At 36.3% G+C, this 27,142-nt stretch overlaps 1 protein-coding gene across 1 annotated transcript; it reads right to left on the bottom strand.

Annotated features, from left to right (window-relative positions):
• Window positions 1–1,063: 1,063 nt before the first annotated feature.
• canx (calnexin) lies at window positions 1,064–25,482 on the bottom strand. The gene is made up of 15 exons (XM_065268095.2): window positions 25,409–25,482; window positions 16,342–16,536; window positions 15,573–15,646; window positions 15,378–15,436; window positions 15,050–15,191; window positions 14,769–14,850; window positions 12,713–12,905; window positions 12,241–12,430; window positions 11,783–11,896; window positions 11,258–11,414; window positions 10,693–10,908; window positions 5,629–5,748; window positions 5,373–5,493; window positions 5,102–5,175; window positions 1,064–3,332 (listed from the first exon to the last, which is right to left on the bottom strand). Exons 2-15 carry the CDS (start codon window positions 16,531–16,533, stop codon window positions 3,273–3,275), a joined length of 1,794 nt encoding a protein of 597 aa, XP_065124167.1. The 5' UTR covers window positions 16,534–16,536; window positions 25,409–25,482; the 3' UTR covers window positions 1,064–3,272.
• Window positions 25,483–27,142: the final 1,660 nt, after the last annotated feature.

Genomic DNA, 27,142 nt, shown 5'->3' with positions numbered 1-27,142 from the left:
CTGCTTTTATTCTCCACTGCAAGGCCCTTTTCGTCTCGTATGGTATAAAAGTAAATTATGCAACACAAACATGGCTTGGTACCTCACATGAAAGTTTTGATTTCGCAGTTTATAAACGACTATATGCGATATTAATGGATGATTTTCTCAAAAATTCCACCAATTTTCCACCTCAAATGCAATATTTTCTCCGATAGTGCATTGAAAACTTCTTACTAAAATATTTTTATCTTATTAAAGGGATAGTTCACTTTAAAATAAAAAATTCTGACATCATTTACTCATCCTCATGTTGTTCTAAACCTGAATTTCTTTTTTCTGATGAGCACAAAAGAAGATATTTTGAGAATGATGGTAAACACACAGCAGTAAGTGACCATAGACTTCCATAGTAGGAATAATTTTAATGGGTACCGTCACCTGTGTGCTTACCATCATTTATCAAAATAGTTACTTCATCATTTATCACAATACTTCAAAAATATTTTTTCCTACTATGGAAGTCAATGGTCACTTACTGCTGTGTGTTTACCATCATTTCTCAAAATATCTTCTTTTGTGCTCATCAGAAAAAGAAATTCATACAGGTTTAAAACAACATGAAGTTGAGTAAATGATGACAGAATTTCATTTTAAAGTGAACTATCCCTTTAAGATTTGAAGACTTTTGAATTGATTTCATTTGATGCAGGTTTGAATGTGAAAATAATGTAAATTAAAATATAATCATAAAATAAAATATCTTAATATAAAAGGTTTTTGGCAACTTTTGTGATATTCACCCACAATCCATTCCTCAAACAAAACACAAAACATAATTTCATTCTGTTAACACCCACACGAAAACCCAGATTTTAAATTGTAAAACCCATTTATCTTTAACATATTTTAAAATAATCAAGAAAATGGCAAAAAATATGGTTAAAAATTAAATGTTTGTTAACATATTTCAGTACATATTTTTTATGCATATTTTGAAATATTATTATTTTATTTAAAAACATAATTTTTGCCATATGGACATGCAGCCACACTCACAACAACCAGGATGAAAACACACATCTTGTTCGTTAAATCAGTTTATTTTAGTTTGTGAGTAACATGATGGATTTATTCTGAAACTTTCCTCTCCAGGGCAGAATCATCATTCACTCATGATCTCAATGCCTCCAATAACACCAGCAAATCCATTCATTTCCATCCTTATATTCATCAACACTATTTATCACCTACATCTGTGAAATAATGGTTATCAAAAAAGAAAGAAAAACAAAAAAGAGACAAAAATAACTGGAACAGCCCAAAACAGGTGTACATAAAACATGTATGGTTGAAGATAATGATGATTAGAGATATTTATACAGCAGAGCAGCAGATATCGGTCTGTATGGAGTTTTTGTTGCGTTTCGTTTATTCTTCTCAGTTACCTTTGAAAGTGCCAACTCTTCATCAGTCTTGGGGCAGAGCTCATGTTATGACATTTCACCTCACTGCGTCGATGGAATAGAAACAGAAGAGGCTGGTTTGCCATTTTGAGAGTAGAAACAAGTAACTAAGTAAACTAGCCAACTAGACTAGTTAACTTCAAATAAGGGTAAGCCCCTAATAGTGCCTTTTTTTCATTTCTTTGGGGTCAAGTATTTAGGGGCAGAGTCAGTGAATTTTTTTTTTTCTTGTTTTACACCCAAAACCTTGCTTTCTATGTCGTCTTCTTGAGTGACACTTACTAGAAAACAAAGAATCATCAGGAGGATCTCACAACCTCAAATACACATCCAGGTCTTATTTCATCCCAAAAAACAAAAGAAATAAAAAGAAATTATATTGGGCATAAATAAAATCAAGTCTATTTCAGGACCCTTTAGATTTTTTTGTGATAAGCCATTTTTCATAATCAATACACAAAAAAGTAATGTCAAATATTTACACATCATTGCAGGAAATCATACAGTAAACAAAAGACTGAAAAGTCTAACAAAGATTAAACTCTGACAATAATGGGGGAAAAGCCAAAACTGTCACAATGCAAAAAATCTTTGTGGTCCAAAAACATAATTTCTCTTTTTTCTTTAGTTTGGCATAAAATGTGACTAGAACATGTTGTTGTGAAATTCACCCTGAAATACTGGAATTGGAGATATCTTTAACTGCCACTTCACATGGCGTGAATGTAAGTGTGTCAATGTGAGTGTTTAATAAACAGGAAACTGCTACTGCTGCAAACATTACTTGGACAGGATATGACATCACAAGAATTATTCACCAGTCATATGCATGCACCAATGAAAATATATTGAGCCTTATCAACAAATCTGGTCACAAAGGGCAAAATTGTCAAAAAGAAAATGGGACAATATGTTCCTGTTATTGAGCTGGACAGGTTAGAATCTACATCAGACCAGAAAACAAATATTACAGTAATCCACAATTAGTAAAAAGTCCATTTGAACGACAGAAAACAAAAAAATAAAAGCAAAAAAACAAAAACAAAGACAAGTCACAGTACATTCACAGAAAAAATATTAGCAAATTTTCTGTCCTACAAATAAGGCGGTACACTAGAATCTACAAATCTACCTGGCATTCTCCCTGGATTCTTCGAGCATGTGCACCATGTCTGGGTGGGTATACATATAGAAAGATTACGCCCCGTCTATGCCATGACAAAACATAAACCTCATGAAGGTAAAGAGAAAATCTTTTGACTTTAAAGTTAAGTTTATAATTAACATCAATCGATTAAACCCCCATCTTTCTTACAATAGCTGACTCTCTATGGCTTCTCATGTAAATCTACAACCTCATCCTTAAAAATACAGGATGAAAAAGCTGCTTGCCAGAAATCCTTACAAAACCTAGTGTGCCATAGTGTTGTTGTATGTTTAGGAACAATGTCTGGAAGTGTGTGTGTGACAGTCGAGAAGAGGTTATGAAATCTTTACACGAGTGTCAGATGCACAGTCTAGGAATGGTAACAAAGCTGTCATTTCGTTTTCAGACATGGAGAAAGTTTCTATTCTATTCAATCATTATCATCATCATCACCATGGTAACCATCAACATCCTCAAGTCTGTTTGAGGAGGTGTACATTTCGGTGTTGGTCGTGCGGTGGACTGCACTGTTTCTCTCTGACCGTCATCACATCAGTGATGGAGAACAGAAGAACAGGGTAGAAAGGAACGTGGGAACAGGGGCAGGGAAAGATAGAGCGGGCTCTGGGTACAGGAGGAGAGGGGTGTGGGGATACGGTTGAGAAGATTCAGAAAGTCCATCAGTCCTTTCTTGGTTTTCTGTTTCTGGGAGACCTTCTAAGGACGTCGTCCTCTGATTTCTGGACAAGAAAGAATAAAATATAAAAATTAAGCAGTGCTCCAGTTTAACGCTACATTCAAAAATACACTCTGGTACCATCTAGAAAGTAAATATTTATATAAGATATAATTAACAACAAAATAACATAAAAACCTTATTAAAAGATTTAAAACTATAACGTGATACATATCGTCGTCCATGATATAAAAGGAATCCTATCCCATCACCTCTAGTTTTTTACTACAAGTGACCCTGGACTATAAAGGGGATTGCACACCGGCAAGCGTTGCGCCGCGCCAAGTCGCGTCTAGGAAAACTCGGAGGTATTGTAAACCGGAAGTGCACATTAAATAGCGCGAGCTTCGTCAGATAGCGTCTACTTCAAAATGCAAAATATACGTTACCAGCCAATGTTAATCATTAATGATTTGGGACAAATAGGATGTTATTTAATGTTAAACTATGTGAGTGGCGCAACAGGGATTTGAGCAACTTCCTGAGTCACAGCTGGGCGGCGCGGACAGGCGCCACCGGTGTGCGTATACTCATAGAAAACAATGTGTTCTATTTTTTTAGAACGGCGCTGCGCGGCGCGACCGGTGTGCGATCCCCTTAAAGCGGCATGATTTGTAAACTTGGTTGGAGATGCGTTAATAAACTCAGTATCTTGACCAAAAGAAACAATCCTGAAGCCTGTCCCTGTTGTTTTGGTCATACTCACACATGCCTATGTACTAAATGAACACATGCGCATGTCATCATCATTAGTACAGATTTATGTTTTTGTAGTTTACACGGACACGACAAGGCATCATTATCAAAAACTTGCACTTCTTCATAAGTTCGCAATTTCAGGACCACAAAACATTGTTGTCACGTACATGAACAGCCAAAACACAAACATTTTTCTAGTTTTTGGTTGAAAATGTTGTAATAAGCCTAAAGTGTAGTTCAGTGATTATGCGTAAATAATGGTCAGCACTTTACGTAAAAAATAGTATTCCCACACTGTAAGATTTTTGTAACGTACTTTAGATGTGCAAGTCGCACATGCGTATACAGGGGAATATAGTATGTAGGCCAAGAGATGTACTGCAGTTTGCCGCAATGCACGAAACCCCTGTGTATGCGTACGAGTCAAATGAATTATGCTTCGCAACCATGTGCTTTACTTCAGGATTAAACGGCACAGTTGGTGGGGATTTGGGGGTAAAATATTCAAATTGAGTTGCATACACAAAAGTTGGAGCTATAAGCAATTTCTGAAAATCTTAATGTAGAAAAGCTTGCTTTATCTGGCACATTTACAACTAAAATATTAAAACATAAAAATTAGGGCTGTCAAAAGATTAATCGCGATTAATCGCATCCAAAATAAAAGTTTGTGTTTACATAACATATGTGTGTGTACTGTGTATAATTATTATTTATATATAAAAACACACCCAATCATGTATATATTTAAGAAAAAATTGTTATATTTATATATAAAATATTTATATTTATATATAATATAAATTATAGAAATGTATATACAGTATTTAAATGCAAATATTTCTTAAATATATACATGAATGTGTGTGTATTTATATATACATAATATTTATACACAGTACACACACATATGCTATGTAAACACAAACTTTTATGTTGGATGCGATTAATCGCGATTAATCTTTTGACAGCCCTAATAAAAATCAAACAAATTTAATATTAATATACATCACATACATCCACAAACATGCAAATTTTAACCCTGAAGATTGAGGTTTGTATAAAGAGCTGTACCTCATTCAATTTCTGCTTGTCTGTGTGTTCATTATCTGCAGAATCTTCTGAATCTTCATCACTCTTTTTCTCTTCTGATGGCAAAAACAAGAAAACCCTTTAACCCACGTAAACTCCAAACATTTCATTTTAGCAAGACAAAAACGTCTCATCTGGCTAATTAGAAAAAAATCTCAAAGAACGTTTATTTTCCAGAATATTATGCAAAGGAAACGCCTAAGCATTTAAGGGCCTGTGTGAAGACTGTTGAAAATTTGGTCATTTATCAGACCTTTTTCTTCGTCATTTGCCTCCTCTTCCTCAGGCTTGTCCTCCTCTTCATCATCATCCTTCACATCTGGCTGAGGAGCATCAGTCTTCTTGTACTCAGCAGCTGTGGATGCTGAACTCTTCTGTAACATAAAGGGAGACATTTATTTAGCAATACTAAGTTTTGTTTTACATTGATTTAAAATGGCAATACTAATAAAATATAGAAGGGAAATTAAGCACAATTTTATATATCTCGCTCTCTTTCACACACACACCTTTCCAGTGCAGCAGAAGACAATGATGAGCACCAGTGGTAGAGCCACGGTCAGGACATAAACAATCCAAAGCCAAGGTCTCTCTTCAGCAGCAGTTATCATCTGATTCACCAGACCAGGCTGTAAAAATACAAACACTCTTAATTCACCATCACACAACTAAACAAAATGCATTTTTCTGTGAGACAATATCAACAGATAATCGTGAGGACATGCACAGGAGCAGTAAATCAAAAGACCCAGATTTGACTCAATGTGTCATAGCTAACCACTAGACCATGACTCCTTACCAAACTTACACGCTTTATGTGAGGATTGTGTCACAATTGTGTTGTTTTCAGATGAACATTGTAGGTAGGGAGAAGAACGCACTACATCATTTGTGACTGAATTGCTCAGTTAAATTATATTTTCTTTGCATTATATTACATTGTTACATTATATTACTTGCATTGTATTGTTATGTGTTATGATATATTACTTAGCGTTGTATAGTTTACATTGGGTCAGTTTGTGGCTCACTGCTCTTATAGAAAATGTTTATGGTTGTACACTGGCACATTAATGCTTTCAGTAAAACTGGGTTACCTTCATATATCATGATACTAAATAAAAAATGACAACATTTATATAACAGCATAAACAAATAATATCATGGTGCTACACAATACAAAACAGATTACCAATGTACGACAAAAAAGTATAACAGTGAGCATTTTGATACCATTTTAATAAATAAAGGACCATTCAAAGCTCCCATTAATTTGGGAGCACCCTACATACTTTTAATATGTGGCACCTATTAGACTAGGGTACAGTTACAAAATGCGGTCTATCCCGAGCAAACATTCTCATTTCGCATGCTGCAACTAAAGTCGTCCGGAAGATTAAACGGACCACAATTAAAGCCTAAAGCCACTCAGACAAACACACAGGCTTCAGTTAGGACCAGAGTCGACTCTCCATGAGGAATGCCTGGAATCCACCTTTGGAGAGAAGGCATTTGCACAGCTAATCCCAGAGGGCACGGCTCTCAGCCGACCCTCCCAAAAACACACGTGACCCTAACCCTAACTGCCCATTGGCTGCCACACCCCTGCACCTTTAACAAACACCCCAGGATTAGGATTTGGCACAACACACTAGATGATGAAATTTCCTTGTTTTGAAGAAGCTTAGAAAAGATCTGCACATTAAAATACATAAAAATGTTGAAACTTTAAAGTGACACTTTGTAGTTTTTCAATCTTCATAATATATTTTCAAGACCCTTGTGATGGTACATTGACTTAAAATAGGTTGAATGTCATGTCTACCATAGCCTGACGGGGTCTGTATCACTTTTACTCGTACTTTTAAACTTGGGGTTTCGGGTAGTAACCTGAGCACAAAACAAAAAACTATAAAAATCAGTTTTACGGCACACGTCACTTCCTCCACTACCTCAAATTCGGACGTGAGAGCGCAACTTATTTATTTTCCTGATATTTTTGTCATGGCCGAAGCAGCAACTACGAAAATAAACCCAAGGTTTTGTCGGAGGAGACCAGAAAGAGAAAATGGGAGGGTGACAGAATAAAAAGAAGGACGAGGATCAATTATATTGGGCCAGCGTTCGCTCACTGGCGTGAACTAAAGGAGGAGGAGGGGTTTCTGACCGATGCTGACTTGGCCGTCATGCTTTTGTACTAGTAAGTAATGTTATAATGCTTACATATATAAGTCCTGTCTGGCACCCAAACACTATTTTTTATGTGAATTTTACTGGAAGCTACTTTGAGAGTTTAGAGAGAGAAACTTACATCACGTGATATTGTGGCGCCGTGGTGGCGTCATGGACCTAGGACATGGGCAAGCCGGGTTCGATTCCCCCTTAAAGCAATATTTTTTTTATATAAACTTTAACCAAGCGACCACCATTACAACTGGCTTGTAAACGTGAGCTACGTGTTTTTTTTTGCGTTTGATGAAAAGAAAACCCATGAAATTATATTATATGACACATGACATGAGAAAAGCACACTTTGTGACCTAAAGAGTTGTCTTCTTTTCCTGTACGACAGTGCTGCGGCTATTGTGACCTCTAGGGGTGCTAGACGTGAAAAATACATGTCTAGCACTCCCTAGTGGCCAAAAAATTTCATGGTGTGCCTTTAATTATTAGCCTTATGGTGATCCAAATTGAAATCGACTTCCGTATCGTAAAGCATTTCTGAGTGAAATGGAATATCAAATGAAGAAAATAGGGTTAGAGTTAGGGTTATCCTTTTCTAGATCCAATTAATTCACAGTAAATAACACAAGGCACGCCCACTAAGGCACAGCGGGTCACACATCAAGAAGCTGATTTCTGTTTGTAAGTAGAAATAAAACTAAAATTATCTGTATCATCACTCATACGTGTTCACATGTGCATGAATAGTTGAATGATGTTTTTGGTTTGCAGAATGAGTGTGTTGAGGAGATGGTTTTGTGCAGTCCCACGCCCCTTGAAGGAACGCTGATGGTTGAACTGGCTGTGCTGTGTCATGTGGGAAAGCTTCAGTAGTAAGTGGAAACAGATTTTACAGCTTTACAGAGCGAAATCAAAAAATAATCATGCAAGCGTGACTTAGGGGCCATTTATACCTGTTATTAAGATGCGTTTCGGTTGATCGGTTGTGGACGACGCTAAATACAGGTGTGAACAGGGTATTAAACGTTTTGAGCTCCTCCACTTTTGACTACATTCAGAGAGGTAGTCGAAAACGCTTTCGAATGGATTGCTTTTGTACTTAAGCAGCCACAAACGCCGCCTACTCGCTGCCTCTTAATCTAATCTAATGTACCAAGCACAATGTTTTTACTTTAGCGTGAACCAATAGTGTTCAGCGCGATTTTTAGGCTTTCATTGATAAAACTGAAGCGGCTCTCGAAATAATTCACAGACCACCCCATCAAATGATTGAGCCACTCTGGGTTCATGCAAGACAGCCCAAGAATTTACAGGAACTGGAGGCTTTTTGCCAAAAAGAAAAGAATGGGCAGCTTTACTATATGAAAAGATAAAGAGCCTCATCCACAACCACCACAAAATACTTTAAAGGATTAGTCCGTTTTCTTAAAAAAATCCAGGTAATTTACTCACCACCATGTCATCCAAAATGTTGATGTCTTTCTTTGTTCAGTCGAGAGAGAAAATTATGTTTTTTGAGGAAAACATTCCAGTTTTTTTCTGATTTTAATAGACTTTAATGGACCCCAACACTTAACTCTGTTTTCTTAAGAGTGTGGCGCATCACAGGACTGGAGATAGACGAGAAGTTGTGGTTTAAAAGTGCATATTTTTTTATTTTTCGTGTCAAAAATGACAATCGTTTCGCTAGATAAGACCCTTATGCCTTGAAACTCCGTTGAAAAAAACTGTTAAGTGTTGAGTTAAGTGTTACGTGTTGGGGTCCATTAAAATGAGAAAAATCCTGCAATGTCTTCCTCAAAAAAAAAAAAAAAAAAATAATAATAATAATAAATATAGCTGCAAGCAGCGATGGCGGGCCCTCGCACGTTTTTTTTACCGCTACACGGTGCGTCCGAGAAAACTATGCACGGTGGGCAAGGGCATCAAGTGGGTAAATATCAGTGGGCTATTTAATGTTGTTACTGAGCCATTTGGGGACTGTAGGTAAAAGAAACCCCACATTTTAGACAAACGGGGGCGCTAGTGAGCCACTTAAGAGACACACCTATGTGTGACTTGTTTGTGCACACTTAACAGCTGACAACTCTGATGTGTGTGCCGACTTTTATGTTAATATAAGCACGCCAAGAGCCCTAAATATGCCTGAAATAAAAGTAAAGTTTGGGGCGTTGCCATGGGAACAGCATTTGAGATATCAAAAATACCCGGGAGTCACAATAGGCACATCGATGCGATCGGAATCTTCAGACGAACAAACACCCCACGTGTCATCACAATAAGACATTTTTTGCTTTAGATATTAGACACTTCCTGTTTCTCTGATGTCGCCATAAATTTGTCGCCTCGCCATGGCAGAACCGTTCGAGATATCAAAAATCCCTTCGCAATTTAGCAAGTCCAATGTCTCGACATCATGTTCACCACGTTTGGTGTCAATCCCATGAATCCTCTAGGAGGAGTATTTAAAAGTTCAACGCATGCATTTTTTAAACCATCCAAAATAGCCGACTTCCTGTTGGGCGGAGCTTAAATGTTAGAGGGCGAAAGTTGTTTGGGTCGATGAGATCTATATGCGTACCAACTCTCGTACATGTGTGTAAATTTTTGCCCGATCTGTGCCCCAATGTTTGTTTTTGCATTACAGGGGGCGCTACAGAGCCCCCTTGCCACGCCCAAGTTCCAGCCTTTGCCGGGTCCTAATGGCCGACGACTCTGACATCTCTGCCAATTTTCAAGAGTTTTTGAGTATGTTAAGGCCCCCAAATTGGCCTGAAACGTAAAAAAAAAATAATAAAAAAATAAAAATAATAATAAATCCGAGCAAAAACAATAGGGCTTCGCACCTTTCGGTGCAGGCCATTCTGGCCTGCTCCTCGGTGCTCGGGCCCTAATAATAATTTCCTCTCGACTGAACAAAGAAAGACATCAACATTTTGGATGACATGGTGGTGAGTAAATTATCTGGATTTTTTTTTTTAAATGGACTAATCCTTTAACCTGTCATTGATGTTGAAGGGGGGCAATACACACGATATGAAGAACTGGGGTATGTAAACTTTTGATCAGGGTCATTTGATTGATAATAAAGGGATTCAGTCAAACACTAACCATGAGTGAAAGAAAAGTATTTCTGTTATCATTCATATTCTCTGACAAATGGCAAAAAAAATTCTGTGAGGGTCTGTAAACTTATGAGCAAAACTGTAAATAAAAAAAACTCTGTACACACTTTTAGAAACTAGGTCAAGTTAAAATCATCAGAATGAAGCTTGGTCTAACCTTTTTTGTGCACACACAGTATGCATTAGATGACCAAGCAATTTCAAATTAAGGCTTATTGCACATAAAGAAAACACAAACTGACTAAAAGCACTAAACATTCATACCTCTGCGGCTCCCTCAGCTGCTTTCTTCAGACCCCAACCATCAGTGGCCCACCGATCAGCCACAATGCGATCAGAGGTGATGAAGAAGTTGTCAAAGAAGATATCAGAGGACATGGACCAGAGCTCCAGACCCACGGCACTGAAGGAAGTCATACGGAACGGATGCAGGTCCTCAAAGAAATCTGGGTTAGGAATCTTCCTGGGCTTCCAAACTCCCTGCAAAAACCAAAACAATGCAGCTCATAACATCTCATTCAGTGATGTCCAGCACAGCAATATAAAACTCTGCAATACTAAATAACACATTTTGGGTAATTCCCAGGGTGTTACTATGCAGTTGCTTACTGGCCCAAAGTAAGCCCACCTTGAAGTTTCAGATCAACTTAAAGATTTTTTTCACATTTAATCAGGCAAAAATGCAGTTACCACTAGCACACGCAACAAACACCTGTTTTTATTTGATAACGTCTCATTGTTATCGTGCGTAAATGACTTAAAATAAATTTAAACATAGCAAAGACATTCAACAAGAAAAGTTCCCAAACATATAAGATGATATTGTTACCTGATAGTTGGGGTTGTCAATCATCGGTGACTTCCACTTGCCCTTGTAATTGGGGTTGTCAATCATTGGTCTCTGCCATGTGCCACAGCCAGGGGCGGATTCGCAGGCGGGGTTTGGGATCTGAGGTGCCTCCCACTCACCATCCATATCCTCATCCCTAATGACAAAAACCCATGAATGAAGACGCAGACATTAAGAGAGTTTAGGCTATGAACGGTGCTTTTAGGTGAACTCAAATCCAGTCTCTCACAACAATGATCTCATTGTCCTCAACATGAATCTATCTGATCCATTTGTCACATGTGAGTTGCTTTCTGATAAATGAAAGCTACATTTCAAATGTATTTTAAGCTTGTTAAGAAATGATCATTCCTACATTCTGATAAGTATTTTAAAGTAATGGTATTTTTAAGTAATATTTTTGTTAAACTTGGAAAAAGTGTACTTATCCAAAAAGATAAATATATAAATGAAAAGGATCACTGTGATTTGCAGATGGTTTGAGTTTAATGTAGATTTCATTACCAGTCTTCTGGTTTGATGGCGTCGGGGTCACCAACGTATTCGGGCTCATCGTCCAACCAACCCTCAGGCTTTACAGCATCTTCATCAGCAATCTTAGCAGGAGCGTCTTCATCCCTGAGAAAGAGTAAGAAACACAAATAATGAGAAATTAAATGGGAACTCTTGTGAAAAAATAGGTCATTGAAATGTGTCTCCCCTTGTGATGTCAGAAGGAGATAATACCTCCCCTTAATCTGCACTATCCAACCACGGCACTGTCATTTAGTGCAGAGATCAGCTCTCATTTGCATTTTAAAGGACACACACAAAAACTGCACATTTTTGCTCACACCATGTTATGATAAATTATCTATATGACATCTTGACCTAAAACTTCACATATGTACTCTGGGGGCACCAAAGATTTAGACTTGAAGGCCCTAGGAAACGCACAATATAATGAATGTTAAGAGTCTTACCAGTCCTCGGGTTTGACAGCATCAGGGTCCTGGATCTTTGGTCTCTCATCCCAGTCCTCAGGCTTGTGGTCATCGGGATCCTCAATCTCAGAAGCTGGGTTTACGGGTGGAGTCATGTCATTTAACAGGTTACCGCTGTTCACCACCGTCTGATCGATCAGAACCTCAAAACTGTTGTCAGGGTTCAACACTGTAGGGTGAAAATATTGACGCATAAATATTTACTCATTCATTAGGCAATGCTTTATAATGTAAGTATATCTTGTTGGAAAGGCAAATAGTTTTATGTTAGTATCAGGGTTTACAGAAGTTTCCATCAGTGAATAACTATGACCTCTCTATCATAATTGACTGAATCTAAAATGTTTAAATGTTTAGCTTTACTAAACTAAGACGTTTTAGCTAACATCCAACTCCTGTCCATCTCTCAATCCTTTTATCAAACAAAAGTTTTCATCATGTGTGTAGTTACCCAGTGTGTAGAGGTGAGTCTTCTTGTCGGTGTAGTACGTGCGGAGGTCTACGTCAGGTTTCTTGGCATGTTTCTCCTCAAACTCGCCTGTTTTAGGGTTCTTGTGTCTGAAGATGAAGTGTAGTTTGTAATCCTCACCACACTTATCAGGCCCAAACATGATGGTGTATGGAGTCTTATCCACAAACTGCTCCTGTGAAGACAGACAGAGAGGGTTACACTCAAATTACTGAAACAAAAGTCAAATATACATTTAAATACGGGGGTGACAACTAAATCGTTAAAAAAACTGAAAATAATCTTGAAGTGGTCTCTTGATTTCTTCAGTGGCTGTATATCTGGCATGGCATGAAGTTGAGTAAACGATAAGAGAATTTTTAGATTTGGACGAATTTTTCTTTTAACAGAGAGGTACATTTAATCTGATGCAAAAGTAAGAAGTAAATGGATTATTATGATGATGTTATTAACTCCAGCTGTTATTGACGGCTCAACTGACTAAACCAACTAAAAACATAATTTTTCATATGCTATGACATTTTTGTACATAACACTTTGACTTATCAAACTGACTGCAAATCTGCAAATGACAGACAAACTAATCACAAAATATATTTTCTTATTAATTCAGGCATACATCCAGATCAGCAGGGCAGTTTAGCAAACCTTCTTCATTTATAAAACAGATTTAATCCACAATCCCCTCAACAACCCGACACATTAAAATAAAGAACTGTACAATGCAAACTGGGTTTGGCAGAGTTTGGGGGAAATTTGCATCATTGCTTTGATTTGCATATTATTATTTATGCATATTATGATATTCATTGAATGCCTTACTTTATATTTGCTGTGGTATTAAAGAAGCTAATGCTGCAAAGTAAACTGTCACCTTTCTCTCTATATTTACTCTGATGGTTCACCCAAAGAATTAAAATTCATCATTTACAACAAACCTGTATAAACAAATGAAGATATTCTGAATTTTTTTTGTAACCAAACAAATCTGGGGCACCATTGACTTCAATAGTAAAAAAAAGAATACTATGGAAGTCAATGGTGCCCCAGATCTCCTTGGTTACAAAAAAGTTTTCAGAATATCTTTATTTGTGTTCAGCAGAATTTTTTTTATACAAATCTAGATCAAATTCTGAGTGAGTAAATCACGACACAATTTTTATTTTTGGGTGAACTATCTTTAAAGAGACAGAACGGGTGAAAATCCTGTCATCATTTTTTTCTCACTCTCCTGTTGTTACAAACCTGTATAAATGTCTTTGTTGTGATGAACACGAAGAAAGATGTTTTAAAGATTGTTTGTAACCAAACCGTCCGTGAGCCCCATTCACTTGCATAATATTCTTTATTCCTACTATTGAAGTCATATGGGTGCCCCAATATCTTCCTTCGTGTTCATCAGAGCAAAGACATTTACACAGGTTTGGGTGAACTATCCAATTAACTCTAACGAGAATATAAGCAATTAAGAGAAAATGCTTCCCTGCCAATGAGGAGTTTTTATAGCAAATAATATTTCCGCTACTATCCGCTAGGTGGCACTCTTACCAATCCTATAGACCAGTTCAAATGATGTAAACAACACTGGTCCAGAAACACTTCCTGTTACAGTTTGTGACAGTTATTTTTTTATTTCACATATATTATTATCTTTAAGATGTTTGTTTAACTTCAATTAATTCAGGTTTATATGTTCTGTTGGTTTATTTTATCCTGATAAAAGATAACAGATAAAGATAGGAAGAAACAGTTTTTATTTAAAAGCAAAGGGTCGGTTCTTTTGTGTGATATATTGTATTTTTATTTTTTTTAAAGATTATTTTCTGGAAGGCATTAAACTTTTGTGAAATTAACTTTTTTTAATGTTGACGGAAAAAAAAATTAACATTTAAGCAGTGTTTTTTTAAGATGACAACATTAGCTACATAAGTTTGCTCTGTAGCTCAGGACTTTTATGGTAGGTACGAGAAATACTAATATCACGCACAATGATGTGTACCAATAAAACCAGTGCACTAAATATATGTGCATGTCTTACCAAGTCAAGATCATTGGTTTGGGACAGCAGTTTAACATAAGCACCACCACAGTCAATACCGGTCTGAAAGTTGACCTCGTACCTATGGAAACACGACAGTTTATTACTATCACTTCAAAACTCAAAGCAAATATACAATTAAAATACAATGTACTGAAATACATGTCACATCAAATCATTTAATCATTATCTAGTGAATCCACATATATTTCACAGCATTTTAAAATCAAATATCCATATTATATAAAAAAAAAAATGAAAGAACATGCAGGAAAACTCACTGGACTATGAGAGGTTTGGTGTCAAAGACGAAGGGTCTCAGAAGAAGAGAGGAAATTGCGTGATGTTTGGCTCTGGACTTCAACACCAGACCTTTATCACCTGGCAGTTTGGTGTCCTGCATCTCTTCAACTTCCCATTTACCTTCACACAACACATCCCTTAAATTAAACGTTTGATAAAACTGCTTCTGAAGTATTCAGAGAGCTTCAGCTGGTATCCAATTTTTATATCACCAACAGTGTGTAAGTTATATAAATTCGTTTTAAGAGTGTGAATACCTGTAAATAAAAATCGTAGATGTTTAATTTAGGCAAAAGAAGAACCTACCATCATATTTTGCAATGTCCTCATCAATATCTTCCTTCTTGGCCTGGGATAAAACCCACCTGGAAAATAAAAAGCAACTTTAACAATTAATTTAAAAACATTTAAATCAACCCTCAAATTCACAGCAAATGTTAAGGGCTCGTTTTCAAAAGGCTTCATGAATTATAGATGGTGTGTGTATGATAGATATCTTACCCTTGAAGTGTTCCTTTATCAAAAGACTCAGCAAAATAATGTTCGCCCATTGGTTCTGGAGCTTTATACGTCACCTTCAATAAAAACAATAATGTGCGGGTCAAATCACATGTACTTATTTCCAGAATTGTGGGTAATGCATTACAAGTGACGTGCATTACATAATAATATTACTTTTCTGAAGTACAGTAACGCATTACTTTTTAAAAGTACACATTAATATTTGAGTTCCTTTTTTAAAAAGTAATGCAAGTTACTTTTTTTAGTTTAATTAATAAGATAAAAAAAATGATGTACTGAAGTAAACTAAACGTAGTCACATTATGCTTTCTATGCGTCCAAGCTTGTGCGGGAACAGTGTGAGTCAGAAACTAAGATGGCAGGCCAGAGCTCAATATTTTTGTGATGAAATATGCAATTTCTGAACATAAAACACCTGCAATGCCTGAAAGAGATCAAGCCTCAGGCAAGAATAAGTAAGGCAAACGTAACTAAAAAGTAATGTAAGCATTTCTTTCCATGAAAAGTAACTAAGTAACGCAATCCGTTACTTTTTTGGGAGTAACTTAATATTGTAATGCATTACTTTTAAAAGTAACTTTCCCCAACACTGATTATTTCTACGTTTCTCACACAAAACTGTACATAAGGGAGGCTTTGCCAAGTTAAAGTGGGAGATTTAACTAATTGAGTTATTCATAGGCTGCTGGTAAGAAGCCAGTAGGAAATTCATGATCTCAAGTTCCTTGAATCTGGAAAATAGTCTTACAGTGGGTGCTGGTGGAGATGCGGGGGGCTTCTGTTCCTCTTCATCAATATCTTCATCCTGCATGTCATCTACAGCATCTTCCATATCCATTTCCAAATCATCAGGGTCCTCCTGTGCCCTCACCTGACTCATGAGGGCCAGACACAGACCCAAAGAGAGCAGCGCCACGCATAAGCGAATCTTCAGCTCCATTGTCTACAGGAACCAGGAAAAATAAGATGAATTTTCAAGAATACTTGATCGTTGGAGAGAAAAGTTAATTGCAATATAAAAACACACAGTTAAAATAATAGGACTGAGACGATTAAACGTGCGATTCTGCTTGCTATGGTTCTCAATGAATTATGGTGAAATGCCGCTACATCCAAAAGCCAGATGGCGATCTTGTGCAAACTCAATATGCGCCGCTGAAGAAGAACCATTACACACACAGCTTGCTTCAGGAAATGCCTATAAGCAAATTTATATCATATATAATGTCATATATATATTCATGATAATGAAGAAGCAACTTTAATCTTTGCGACTTTATAGATCTTTTACATGCACGGACAGCTTTTAACACGCCAAAGACGAAGGAAACATGAAATTGCATCATAGGACTGCTTTAACGGTCTGGTGGTGTTAATAATGTTGTGTATTAGCTGGGCTGTGATGTACAGACTAGACATGTTGCCATCTCAGGGACTCCTGTCACCATGACATTAAGAGAGGCGGAGCATCACCCCTTTCCTTAATAAGATTTACCCCAATGAGATTACAAACACACAGCTCATCCACACATATGAGCATGAGCAAACACACACCTCCCCTCTTTAAACAAAAAGTGTTTTAGCACCACTTTACTTTTGTGTATTAATTGGTGTCTGGGGACAGAAGCTGAGATCAATTCAAGCAATGAGCGATATTACCTCCATTCAATCTAAAGTCCCACAATCCCTTGCTTTCTCGTTCTGGTGTGAGTGTATAATTACTCACATTTACTTCAAAAGCTGAGCATTACAGCACTCCAGAGGAGTCTCCAAAGAAAAAGCTTAAAGAGTCAACACACCTGTCTATGAACACAAACACACAAAACCCCCTATAGGCTCAACACACTCAGGATTAAACCAGCGGTGCAAACAGCATCTGATAGCAACCCATTGCTATGACACACAGCTAAAACCAAACATTGACTCCAGACAAAGGACCGAGCGCTACGCAAACAACAGACAAAAATAAACCCACGCTCGTCGTCCTTCACTGTGAACCACCTGAATAACACTAACAAGCCTGCTCACTTCTGGCCAATACTTGCTCACCATTTTGAAAGCCAATCAGCAACAGACTGAAGGAATAGTTCATGAAGATAGAAATTAATAAAGATTATCCCATAATTTACAATAGTGGCATCCTAGGTGTATAAGACTTACTGATTTGTATTTTTAGCTTAGATAGCGGTCCATGCCTCACATTTGATCGTAAACTCATCTAGATTTAAAATGGCAAAACGCTAGTTTTGCAGCAATATGAAAGACGATCGTTAGTTCTCACGAAAATGTATCGTCAAATCCAGATGCATTTACCAACGAAAAGAACGCAGGAAAAACGCCATGCGTTAATAAAAGACATTAACACACCGGAGTCATTTGGATTCATTTTTCTGATGATGGATTGACTTCAAACACATGGTTTTTATTTAGTGCTATTACAAGGTTAGAAAGAGCCAAGATATTAAAATAACTAGCATGGAAAGAGAGTGTTCAACACTACTGAAAACACTACTAAAACAACCAGATCTACCCATCTCAGCAAGCTCATTAAAGAAAATCACAATAACCCTCAATTACTCTTTAATACAGGTGCGAAACTGACTAGACATGAATAAACGGATACTAAACTCCAACACAGTAGTAACGACTTCGTAGACTTCTTCACTAACTAATTTGTAGGGGTGTAACGATTAACCGTGCAAAGGCGCGTTTTCTCAATGAATGAATTTGAATGAATTACAGTGAAATCCAGGCACATCCGAACGCCAGGGGGCGCTCCCGTGCAGAAACTCCCTTTGTGCCACAGAAGTAGCATTACGAATGCTATTCCAGGAAATGTCTAGAGGAATATTTATATCACTGTTCTTCAAATTGTTTCAGGCATTTTCATGATAATAAACAATATATTAAATGATTTTGTTTAACGAGTGTTGCTTTTTTAAATGCACATTATAAACGACTCCGACTCATAATGATTTTAAATTGATAAGTACTTCCTACTGACCAAATGCCATAGTACACGCACAAGCTGGGCATGAAACAAAGAATCGCAGCCTTGAGATTCAGAATCGATTTCAGACAGGCATTTTTAATGGGACACGCGGTTGAATCGTTACATCCCTACTAATTTGTGGTTTTTCGGGAAAACATTGAAGCTATGCAAGCAGCCACCATTTTACTAATTAGTACACTAAACACTAGATTAAAACATAAAAACATTTATGAAAGGAGCTCTCGAAGTTAATATAATCATCCAAATCATCTTCTTATATATTAGATCCTGTTCCCACAAAATTACTAAAAGGAGGAATTCCATGTAGTGTCAGACCCGGTACTAAATATCAACAACTCATCACTAGAACTAGGATACATTCCAATTCAGCTTTCAAACTAGCCCTTATTAGACCCCTGCTGCACCTCGACCAGGGAGAGCTTAATAACTTTATTTTCCAATTTCCTATCTCCTTTTCTAAAACATTAGAAAAAGTAGTGGCAAGTCACCTATGCACATTCTTAGTGCAAACATTATGTATGAAAAACTCCAATCAGGATTCAGGCCCCACCATAGCATGTAGACAACACTGCTTATGGTTACAAATGACCTCCTTTTAACAACTGAAATCTCAATTCTTATATTACTAGAAATTAGTGTACAATAGATCACTCAATCTTACTCAATAGACTAAAAACTATGTTGACATTAGTGGTCAAACATTAGGCTGGTTTAGATTGTATTTAACCGACCGCTATCACTTGGTTTATGTAAATAAGGAAAACTCACATAACTCTCAGGTTAAACATGGCGTACAGCAGGGATCAGTACTAGGCCCTATCCTGTTCTCTTATACAACATCAGTTTTCATTGCTATTCAGATGATACCCAGCTTTACATCTCCTTGCATCTAAGCAAAACCCACCAGTTTTTTTAAGCTAGCAGACTTTATTAATGATATTAGTAACTGGATGGCAAATAATTTCCTTATGCTAAACTCCAATAAGACAGATTCTTATTATTAAACCGAATAGCTCCAAGCAAAATATGTCAGATTACAACTTGTCCATTGACGATTGCACTGTTGTGTCATCTTCCACAGTCAGCAATCTTTCGAGACTCAACAGCATTTTTCCATCTTAGGCCAACGATGGCTACCCTTTAATTCCTAAAACTTTTAATTCTTATATTAAATACTATACTTTTCATTTTTATATAATATTTCTTAATATATAGCATTTATTTTTTTGCTTCTGGATTGCCCATGTCTGCCCAGAGGAAACCAACCACTTTATTAAAAAAAGGAATGCCCATACATTTTTTATAATTAACGATTTAAATTATTATATCTAGGATAGGATCAGCTCTCTCTGGCTCTTTCTTTAGGGTTTTTTTTTCTACCAGAGTCTTTTCCCCCCAGGCTTTTTTCCTCCTAGGAGTTTTCAACCCCTTGGGAGACAGCTGATATTAGCTTAACTAAGTGTCTTCTCTAAGTTACATTATTACTATGCTCACTAGAACGGTTTAATCTTAGCCACTGTACTTTCCTCCTGCTTTTAATTAATGTAAAACTGCTTTGGAACAATTAAACAAATGTGAAAAGCACTATATAAATTAAACAATTTAATAACTCTAATTGTGTTTGGCTAAACAAAATAAAGTCATATACACCTAATATGGTATGAAGGTGAGTAAATGATGGGCTATTTTTATCTTTGAGTGAACTATTCTTTTAACAAATGCGCAATTTAACGTCGACCACATTTTTTTTTACTGTAGTTAAGATTCTATCATCAACCTTTTAAGATGAACATAACATTATGAGAAGAAATACAACAGTGTGGTGTTTAATCTCTGTGTATTCAGCTGAAAACCTCACTTGATGACAAACTTTAAGAGCAGCACACTTGAGTTGAGAATGCCTGGGGTGGGAGGCATTAAAGGATTGTATTGTTTGGGGGTAGGGGGTCACAAGATCCTGTCCTGACCCGACCCATCTGTTTCACTCAAGTTCTTAAAGCCCCGATCATCACGAGGAGTAAAGTGATTACACATCAGTATACACTTAATCTATAGTAAACCGTAACAAAAGAGCTATATACCCACATCAAAAAACCAAAACTAAACATTCATTCTTTACACATTCAGCCAATCAAATGAGCACAAAGATAAGGTTATTAATGGAAATGGAATAAGTCCTAAAATAAAACACTTCAGAATAGGACGTTTCTCCAAGGTTGTGACACACACTGTGCTTTAGCAGAAAGATCTGGTTTGAAAAAGCAGGCCGCTCTTACGTTGCAGGTCTTCTTAAAATATTTGGCCTACAACACTGTTTTTATATATTTTCTTTTATGTTTATCTAAAGTAATATGTTCTTGTGATGGACAAATAGCAAATGTTTTAGTAGCGGTCAAATGGTACAGGTGGCCAATCGCTAACTAATGTAAATGCTTAGATTTTACAAACAACATTAATCACTGTAACCAACTTTTGGAGGGGGTAAGAGGTTCTCATATACACTGTAAAAAAATGCAGCATGAAGTTAAAACAACTTGGTTTTGTAAGTTAATTCAACCTTCTATTTTAAGTTTTTCCTTGTGAAAAGTTGACATAACTTATAAAATCAAGTTTAACTTGATTAAAGTAACATAAAAATATGTTGATTTGACAAAAATGCTTCACATTTTTTACAGTGTAAAACACATTAGATTTAGAACGAGGTGAACAAATAAACTAGACTGACTCCACCATAACCCTAAAAAAAAAAAAAAAATTTTTTTTAATATGGCAGTGCTAACTGATAGGGATCTGCTCTATATCCAGTCTGTAAAGAGATCTGTCCTGCTGAATAAACAGAGCTTTATCCACAAAAGCTGGTGAAAAAAACTACAATCAGAGACGATACCCCTGTATGTCTCCAATATAACCCTCATATTGGTGAAATCAGCACATTTGCTTTGCCTCTAAATATCGGTACTGTCATCGACCAAAAAAAAACCCACATATCGGTCGACCACTGGTAAAAAGTGTTTTTTTTTTTAGAGACATGCTTTTGGCCAATACACATACACTTACATTACAAACATACTAGTGAACATTTGAAGTGGATCAAAAATGTTAAAGGCAACAGCTATAGGGTATTGATTTTAAGACAACCTTTAGGAAAAGTTTTGATCCACTTCAAATGTTGACTAGTGTAGTTCAAGTTGTGCTGGTTAGAACTTACTCAAAAGTAGGATCTAATTTAATTCCCCAAAAGGTGGTCCGGAAACTAAAATTAGGGCTAGTTCCCATTCTCCTAAAAGGCTCATTATAGTTCTGCATAAGTTCTACAGCGTAGCCTCGATGCCGTAGGCTACATGTCGCTTTTCATTCATACTTCTGCGTCATCGTCCCCGTCGATGTGCACTTACACATGAAGACTGCTAGTAGGCAGTATACATGCGATGCGTAGCAATAAAACAGCCGAAGAAGGTGAGGCTTGTCCAGTAAACCTTCCAAAAAAGCAGCAGTTTGGTTAGTGTTAGACAGCGACTATTGCTGCAATTTGAGTTAATCACTCCTTAACTTGACCCATCTTTTATTTTTACAGTCGTTAGCGGAAATCAGTATGAAGACCTGACAGGAGTGGTTCTAGTGGACCAATCACAGCGCTTGCAGTCTGCGTAGAACTGACGCACTGTTACAATTTTGCAAAGGTGCACGTCAGGCTACGTAGAGAACCAACGGCGTAGAACCAACGCACAACTAAAAATCGCACTTAACATGCAATAACCGGGAACAAAAAGTTCAGGGACTAAAAAAGGGTTCCTGCGAAACTCTTTAAGAAAACATGAAAAAAGAACACCAGACCTCTCCAGTAGGAAACGGGTAAATAATTTCACGAGGACCTCATATCAAAAAAAACAGCAATATAAAAAAGAATACATTTTACATACATTTCGTTATATAGAGTACAGAACAATACATTAAATAATGTTTTAGTTTCACTTTAAAAATATGACATCAAAGTGATTTATATAGCAATGTTTAATGTTTTCAAATAATTCATAAAAGATTCAGATTTTCTGATAATTCAGTTTAATATAATTTAAGCGCAAGTGTTTTTTTTCAGCGCATACATGCTGCTCAAATTTACATGCTTATGTGTGTTATTATAAAGGGAGGATTGTAATACATTTTGTATTGCTCTTTGTAAGTGAATGCATATCTAAGCAAGCCGCCCATTTTCAGGAGCGAGACCCCACTTCAGTTTTGGAAAAGCAATATGTCCCGTTTTCAGTGTTGATGGTGAACGTCTCTTCTCAGCGGCATCAAATGTGATTGATGAAAAAAGAAACAGACTTATGTGTGAGAAAGCTGAAACACTTCTCTTTATTAACACAATTCTTCCAGACAACCCTGTAACATTTCTAGCTGGCCTTTTTATTAAAGTCATGCTGTATTTGAGTAAAAATCATATTTTATTTATCTATTGCACATTAACACATTTTATTATTAGATTGGTATTTTGTATTTTATGTTAGTAATGTTGTTCGTTTGGCTGCTTTATGCATGATTTTGTTTTGACAGGCAATAGATTTTATATATAAAAGAAAGTTGGCCATAAAAATGAAGTGTTAATTTTAAGAGATCAAATAAAATAAAATAAAATTGATCTGCCTATATATTGGTTATCAGCCTACAAATATAAATTGTTAAGTTTCCATATTGGCACATCCCTATTTACAAGACATAAGTACTGTGGATCTGACATCTCTCAGTACTGTTTGAATAAGACTTTGGCTGATATTTGGATGGGTTTTGTTGTTGTTGTGTTACACAGCACTGCTATATATATCATCTATTACTACTTTTTTCTATACAATACACAGCAAGGTTCCTGTGATATTGGCGCATTTAAATATAAATATTCCCTTTAATAATTACTTTGGTAAAGAACATGATACTTTTATACTTTACAGCACTGTTACTGTTATTGCTTAATACTTGCTTAAACTTTAATACTAAATGATCTAAAACGATCCATATAATATTTTAAGCTATAAAGCCCATCCCTAGTAAGTAGTCACATATAAAAGGAGAATAATGTACAGTCAGCAGTTCATTATTTTAAAATAAACCCCTGCAGGGTATTGCAACACCTGCTCGCCCAATTGCTGTTTATTTTGCAATAACAACTGGCCATTCATAAATTACAATTGTTTATTATACAAACCAAGGTGCTAGTTTAATGACTGGTATCCATTCGGTCCAAATTATAACGCTGTGGTTAAGCCACATGTGGTGGTCTCAGCATGACCCAACAAAGGGGGTTACTTTAACGTAGCAGCAGTGAATAGTGAATGCACACCCTATCAGAACACATGGTTAAGCCTCTTTACACTCGCCTGTCACAGATCTGGGCTTGAGATGATGGGGGAAGGTGCCACAAACATTCCCAGCATGCACCAGTGAACTCTTGACTCAATGCCTCTGAGCAGGGCAGGCTATAAAAATGATCTGATAGTAATAGTAACATGTTGATGATTTGCCTAAACCTAAACTATGAATTTCAACAATAAGGAGCTTCATTAACAGAGCTAAGAAAGAGTTAAGCTTCAAAATGAAATCTTTTGGTCGTAAAAGGGTCAAAGATGAGCTCTAATAATGTGACCGAATCACCAAACATGTAGTTACACGTTAATAAACAACAACAGGGTGACAATCATTGTCTTGCTTTGTCACTGGAATCTTTTACAGGAACGGCACAGGAAGGAGGAGTCTCCAAAGGGTAATAAGTAAGTATTATTATTACTCTGGTCTTATGTGATTCGTTTATTCAAACAAATGTAAGGTCCAGGACTATGCAAATGATACGCGACCTCTATCTCTCCTCTCTGAAAGGAAGGAAGTAAGTCAAACTGGTTTAACTGACATGTGCTTGTCTAGTTTGGCTGGTTTAGTGTTTCCGTATTATTTCCCCCACACACATATATGCATTTCCAGAAATCTTCATTTATACCCACAAAATGAAAGTGAAAGACACAATTGAGTCATATTACGCATTTCAACATACATGTTAGATAGCCAGCACAGCCTCGGAATATAGATGTAGTAGATTATAGAATATAAGAGTACTGATTTATAGAAGTAAACTATGTCTTTTTATGAGATATTGCATTAGAATTTAATTATAGGCTTACACACATACATATACATGCAAACAAAACATACAGTCAGTTACAACAATACATATATAATAACCAAGTTACACCAATATATAATCCTTAACGTTAGTTACAACAATATGTAACACTTTATATGCAACAATTTATGCATATTGATCTATTAAAGAACATTCCTAATTTGGAATCAAATAAAATAAGGTACGTTGACTAAAAGATATCTTTGGTAACTGGAAGGAAAATCAAATAACGTTACGTTTGACTAACTTCATTGAATCCAGTCAGAAATCTCTCAGCACTAGCATCCCAAAACACTAACTTAGATAAGATTACATTTAACCCCTTCACTTAATCATGAAACATACACATAAAGATCTCAAGATCAATAACCAGCTAACAGTTGATGTGCTTACTTATTTTTGGTTTAATTTAATGACGGATTTCATTGATATGACACCTGTATCAGTTAGCTTAGCCCGGTCAACTAGCCCTCACGTCTACGCACATATTCACAATTCCACGCTAATAAACTCCAGGTAAAGCGGATACTACTGCTCGGTTTTACATTAAATATCCACTAGAGACAATTTAATTCGCAAAGAAAAAGCACACATATGAAGTAAAACTGATATTTGGTCATTTGGTGTACTCACCCCCGATCACTGATGCAGCACTCCGCCTGCAGCTCCTGCGCATCACGTGTGGACGAAGAATCCCGAAGCCGAAGCTCCGCCTCCCACACGATTGGCTACTGTATTCCACATAGACACGCCTCTCAGACGACGAGAGATGATGATTGCACAAACCTCACGTCTGTCATGACCTGAAGCCCCCGCCTCCGACCTGCACCTCGTGGACACCGTTGATTGGCCGTCGAGTATGCGGAAGTAGATTTTTATTGGATGCTGCCCAAGAAGTAGTGAATGGTGACGTCAGATATATGGATAAACGTATTTAATATCATAGATAGATAGATAGATAGATAGATAGATAGATAGATAGATAGATAGATAGATAGATAGATAGATAGATAGATAGATAGATAGATAGATAGATAGATAGATATTCAATTTATTTTGGCATGACAGACATCACTATTTACATTTTGTGATATTTATTGCTGGTTGCTGTCATGTTAATGAAACTGAATTTAGCATTTAATGATTATGACACACCCTAAACATTCCTGTTGTTCTTTGTTTAGCAAGGAGCATCTCATTTAGATCAGCTGATTGACTGGAGGCCAGTAAGACAGGGTGATCAGCCATCGGAGGCTATAAACTGGTTGAGTAAGACTTGTTAAATATAGTGAAACTATCCCCAAAGAGCCCACATACTTCTGAGTTTTCAAAAAAAAAAAAAAAAAAAGTTATCATTACATAACATTACATATAAATTTCCACATGTAACTAAATACAAAACAGCATAAATCTGTTTAATAAAGGTAAACAGTGTTTTTGTTTTTTGAAATGAGTCATATATCAAAGCGGTGTCGCAACAGGGTGGGGTGGTGTATAAGGGCCCGGTCACACAGGGGCTAAGTAAAACTACTGTATGATTTTAGTATTGGGGCCCAGAATTCAAGCGGCACTATCTATATATGGCTGGTCTGTAGCTCAAAGTCATCTGTTTTTCCTCCTAAATATATAAATATTTAGAACTGCTAGATAACATCAAAACTATATTACAAAAATAAGAATACATTCATGACTTAAAACCTGTACAAAAGTGTTAAAGGGATAGTTCACCCCAAAATGAAAATTCTGTCATAATTTTCTCATCCTCCTGTTGTTTTTAACCTGCATGAAAGTATTTTTTATGAACACAAAATAAGTTATTTTGATAAATGATGGTCAGCTCACAGCTGATTGTAATCATTGACTTCCATAGTAAAAACAAAACTAATATTATGGAAGTATTGTGATAAATGATGAAGATATTTTGAAAAGTAATGGTAAGCACTAGGGATGCTTAACGATTAATCGCGATTAATCTATAGCAGAATAAAAGTTTTTGTTTACATCATATATGTGTGTGAACTGTGTATAATAACTTTGTATAAATAAATGTACACACATGCATGTATATGTTTTAGAAATGTTTACATGTGTATATACATTTGTATATTTATGTATCATTTATATTATATATAAATATTAATACTTTTTTTCTTCTTAAAATTATACATGAATGTGTTCATATTTATATATATACATATTTATTATACACCGTTTACACACATATGTGATGTAAACAAAAACTTCGCGATTAATTGTTTAGCATCCCTAGATGGTACCCATTGAATAACATGGTATTAGTTTTTCCGACACAAGGATGAGAAAATTATTATTTTTTTATTATTGGGTGAACTATCCCTTTAAGTCGAA

This window comes from Paramisgurnus dabryanus, chromosome 16 (assembly GCF_030506205.2).
Source record: "Paramisgurnus dabryanus chromosome 16, PD_genome_1.1, whole genome shotgun sequence".
NCBI classification, from domain to species: Eukaryota; Metazoa; Chordata; class Actinopteri; order Cypriniformes; family Cobitidae; genus Paramisgurnus; species Paramisgurnus dabryanus.
This window is presented reverse-complemented; position numbering and strand designations above follow the sequence as displayed.

Coding starts and splice junctions, on each gene's coding strand:
- canx (XM_065268095.2), bottom strand. CDS start 16,533: ATGGAGCTGAAGATTCGCTTATGCGTGGCGCTGCTCTCTTTGGGTCTG. Junction 12,906..14,768: donor AAACCAATGATCTTGACTTG/GTAAGACATGCA, acceptor CTGTCTTCACAG/GAGCAGTTTGTGGATAAGAC. Junction 5,176..5,372: donor GGCAAATGACGAAGAAAAAG/GTCTGATAAATG, acceptor TTTTGCCATCAG/AAGAGAAAAAGAGTGATGAA.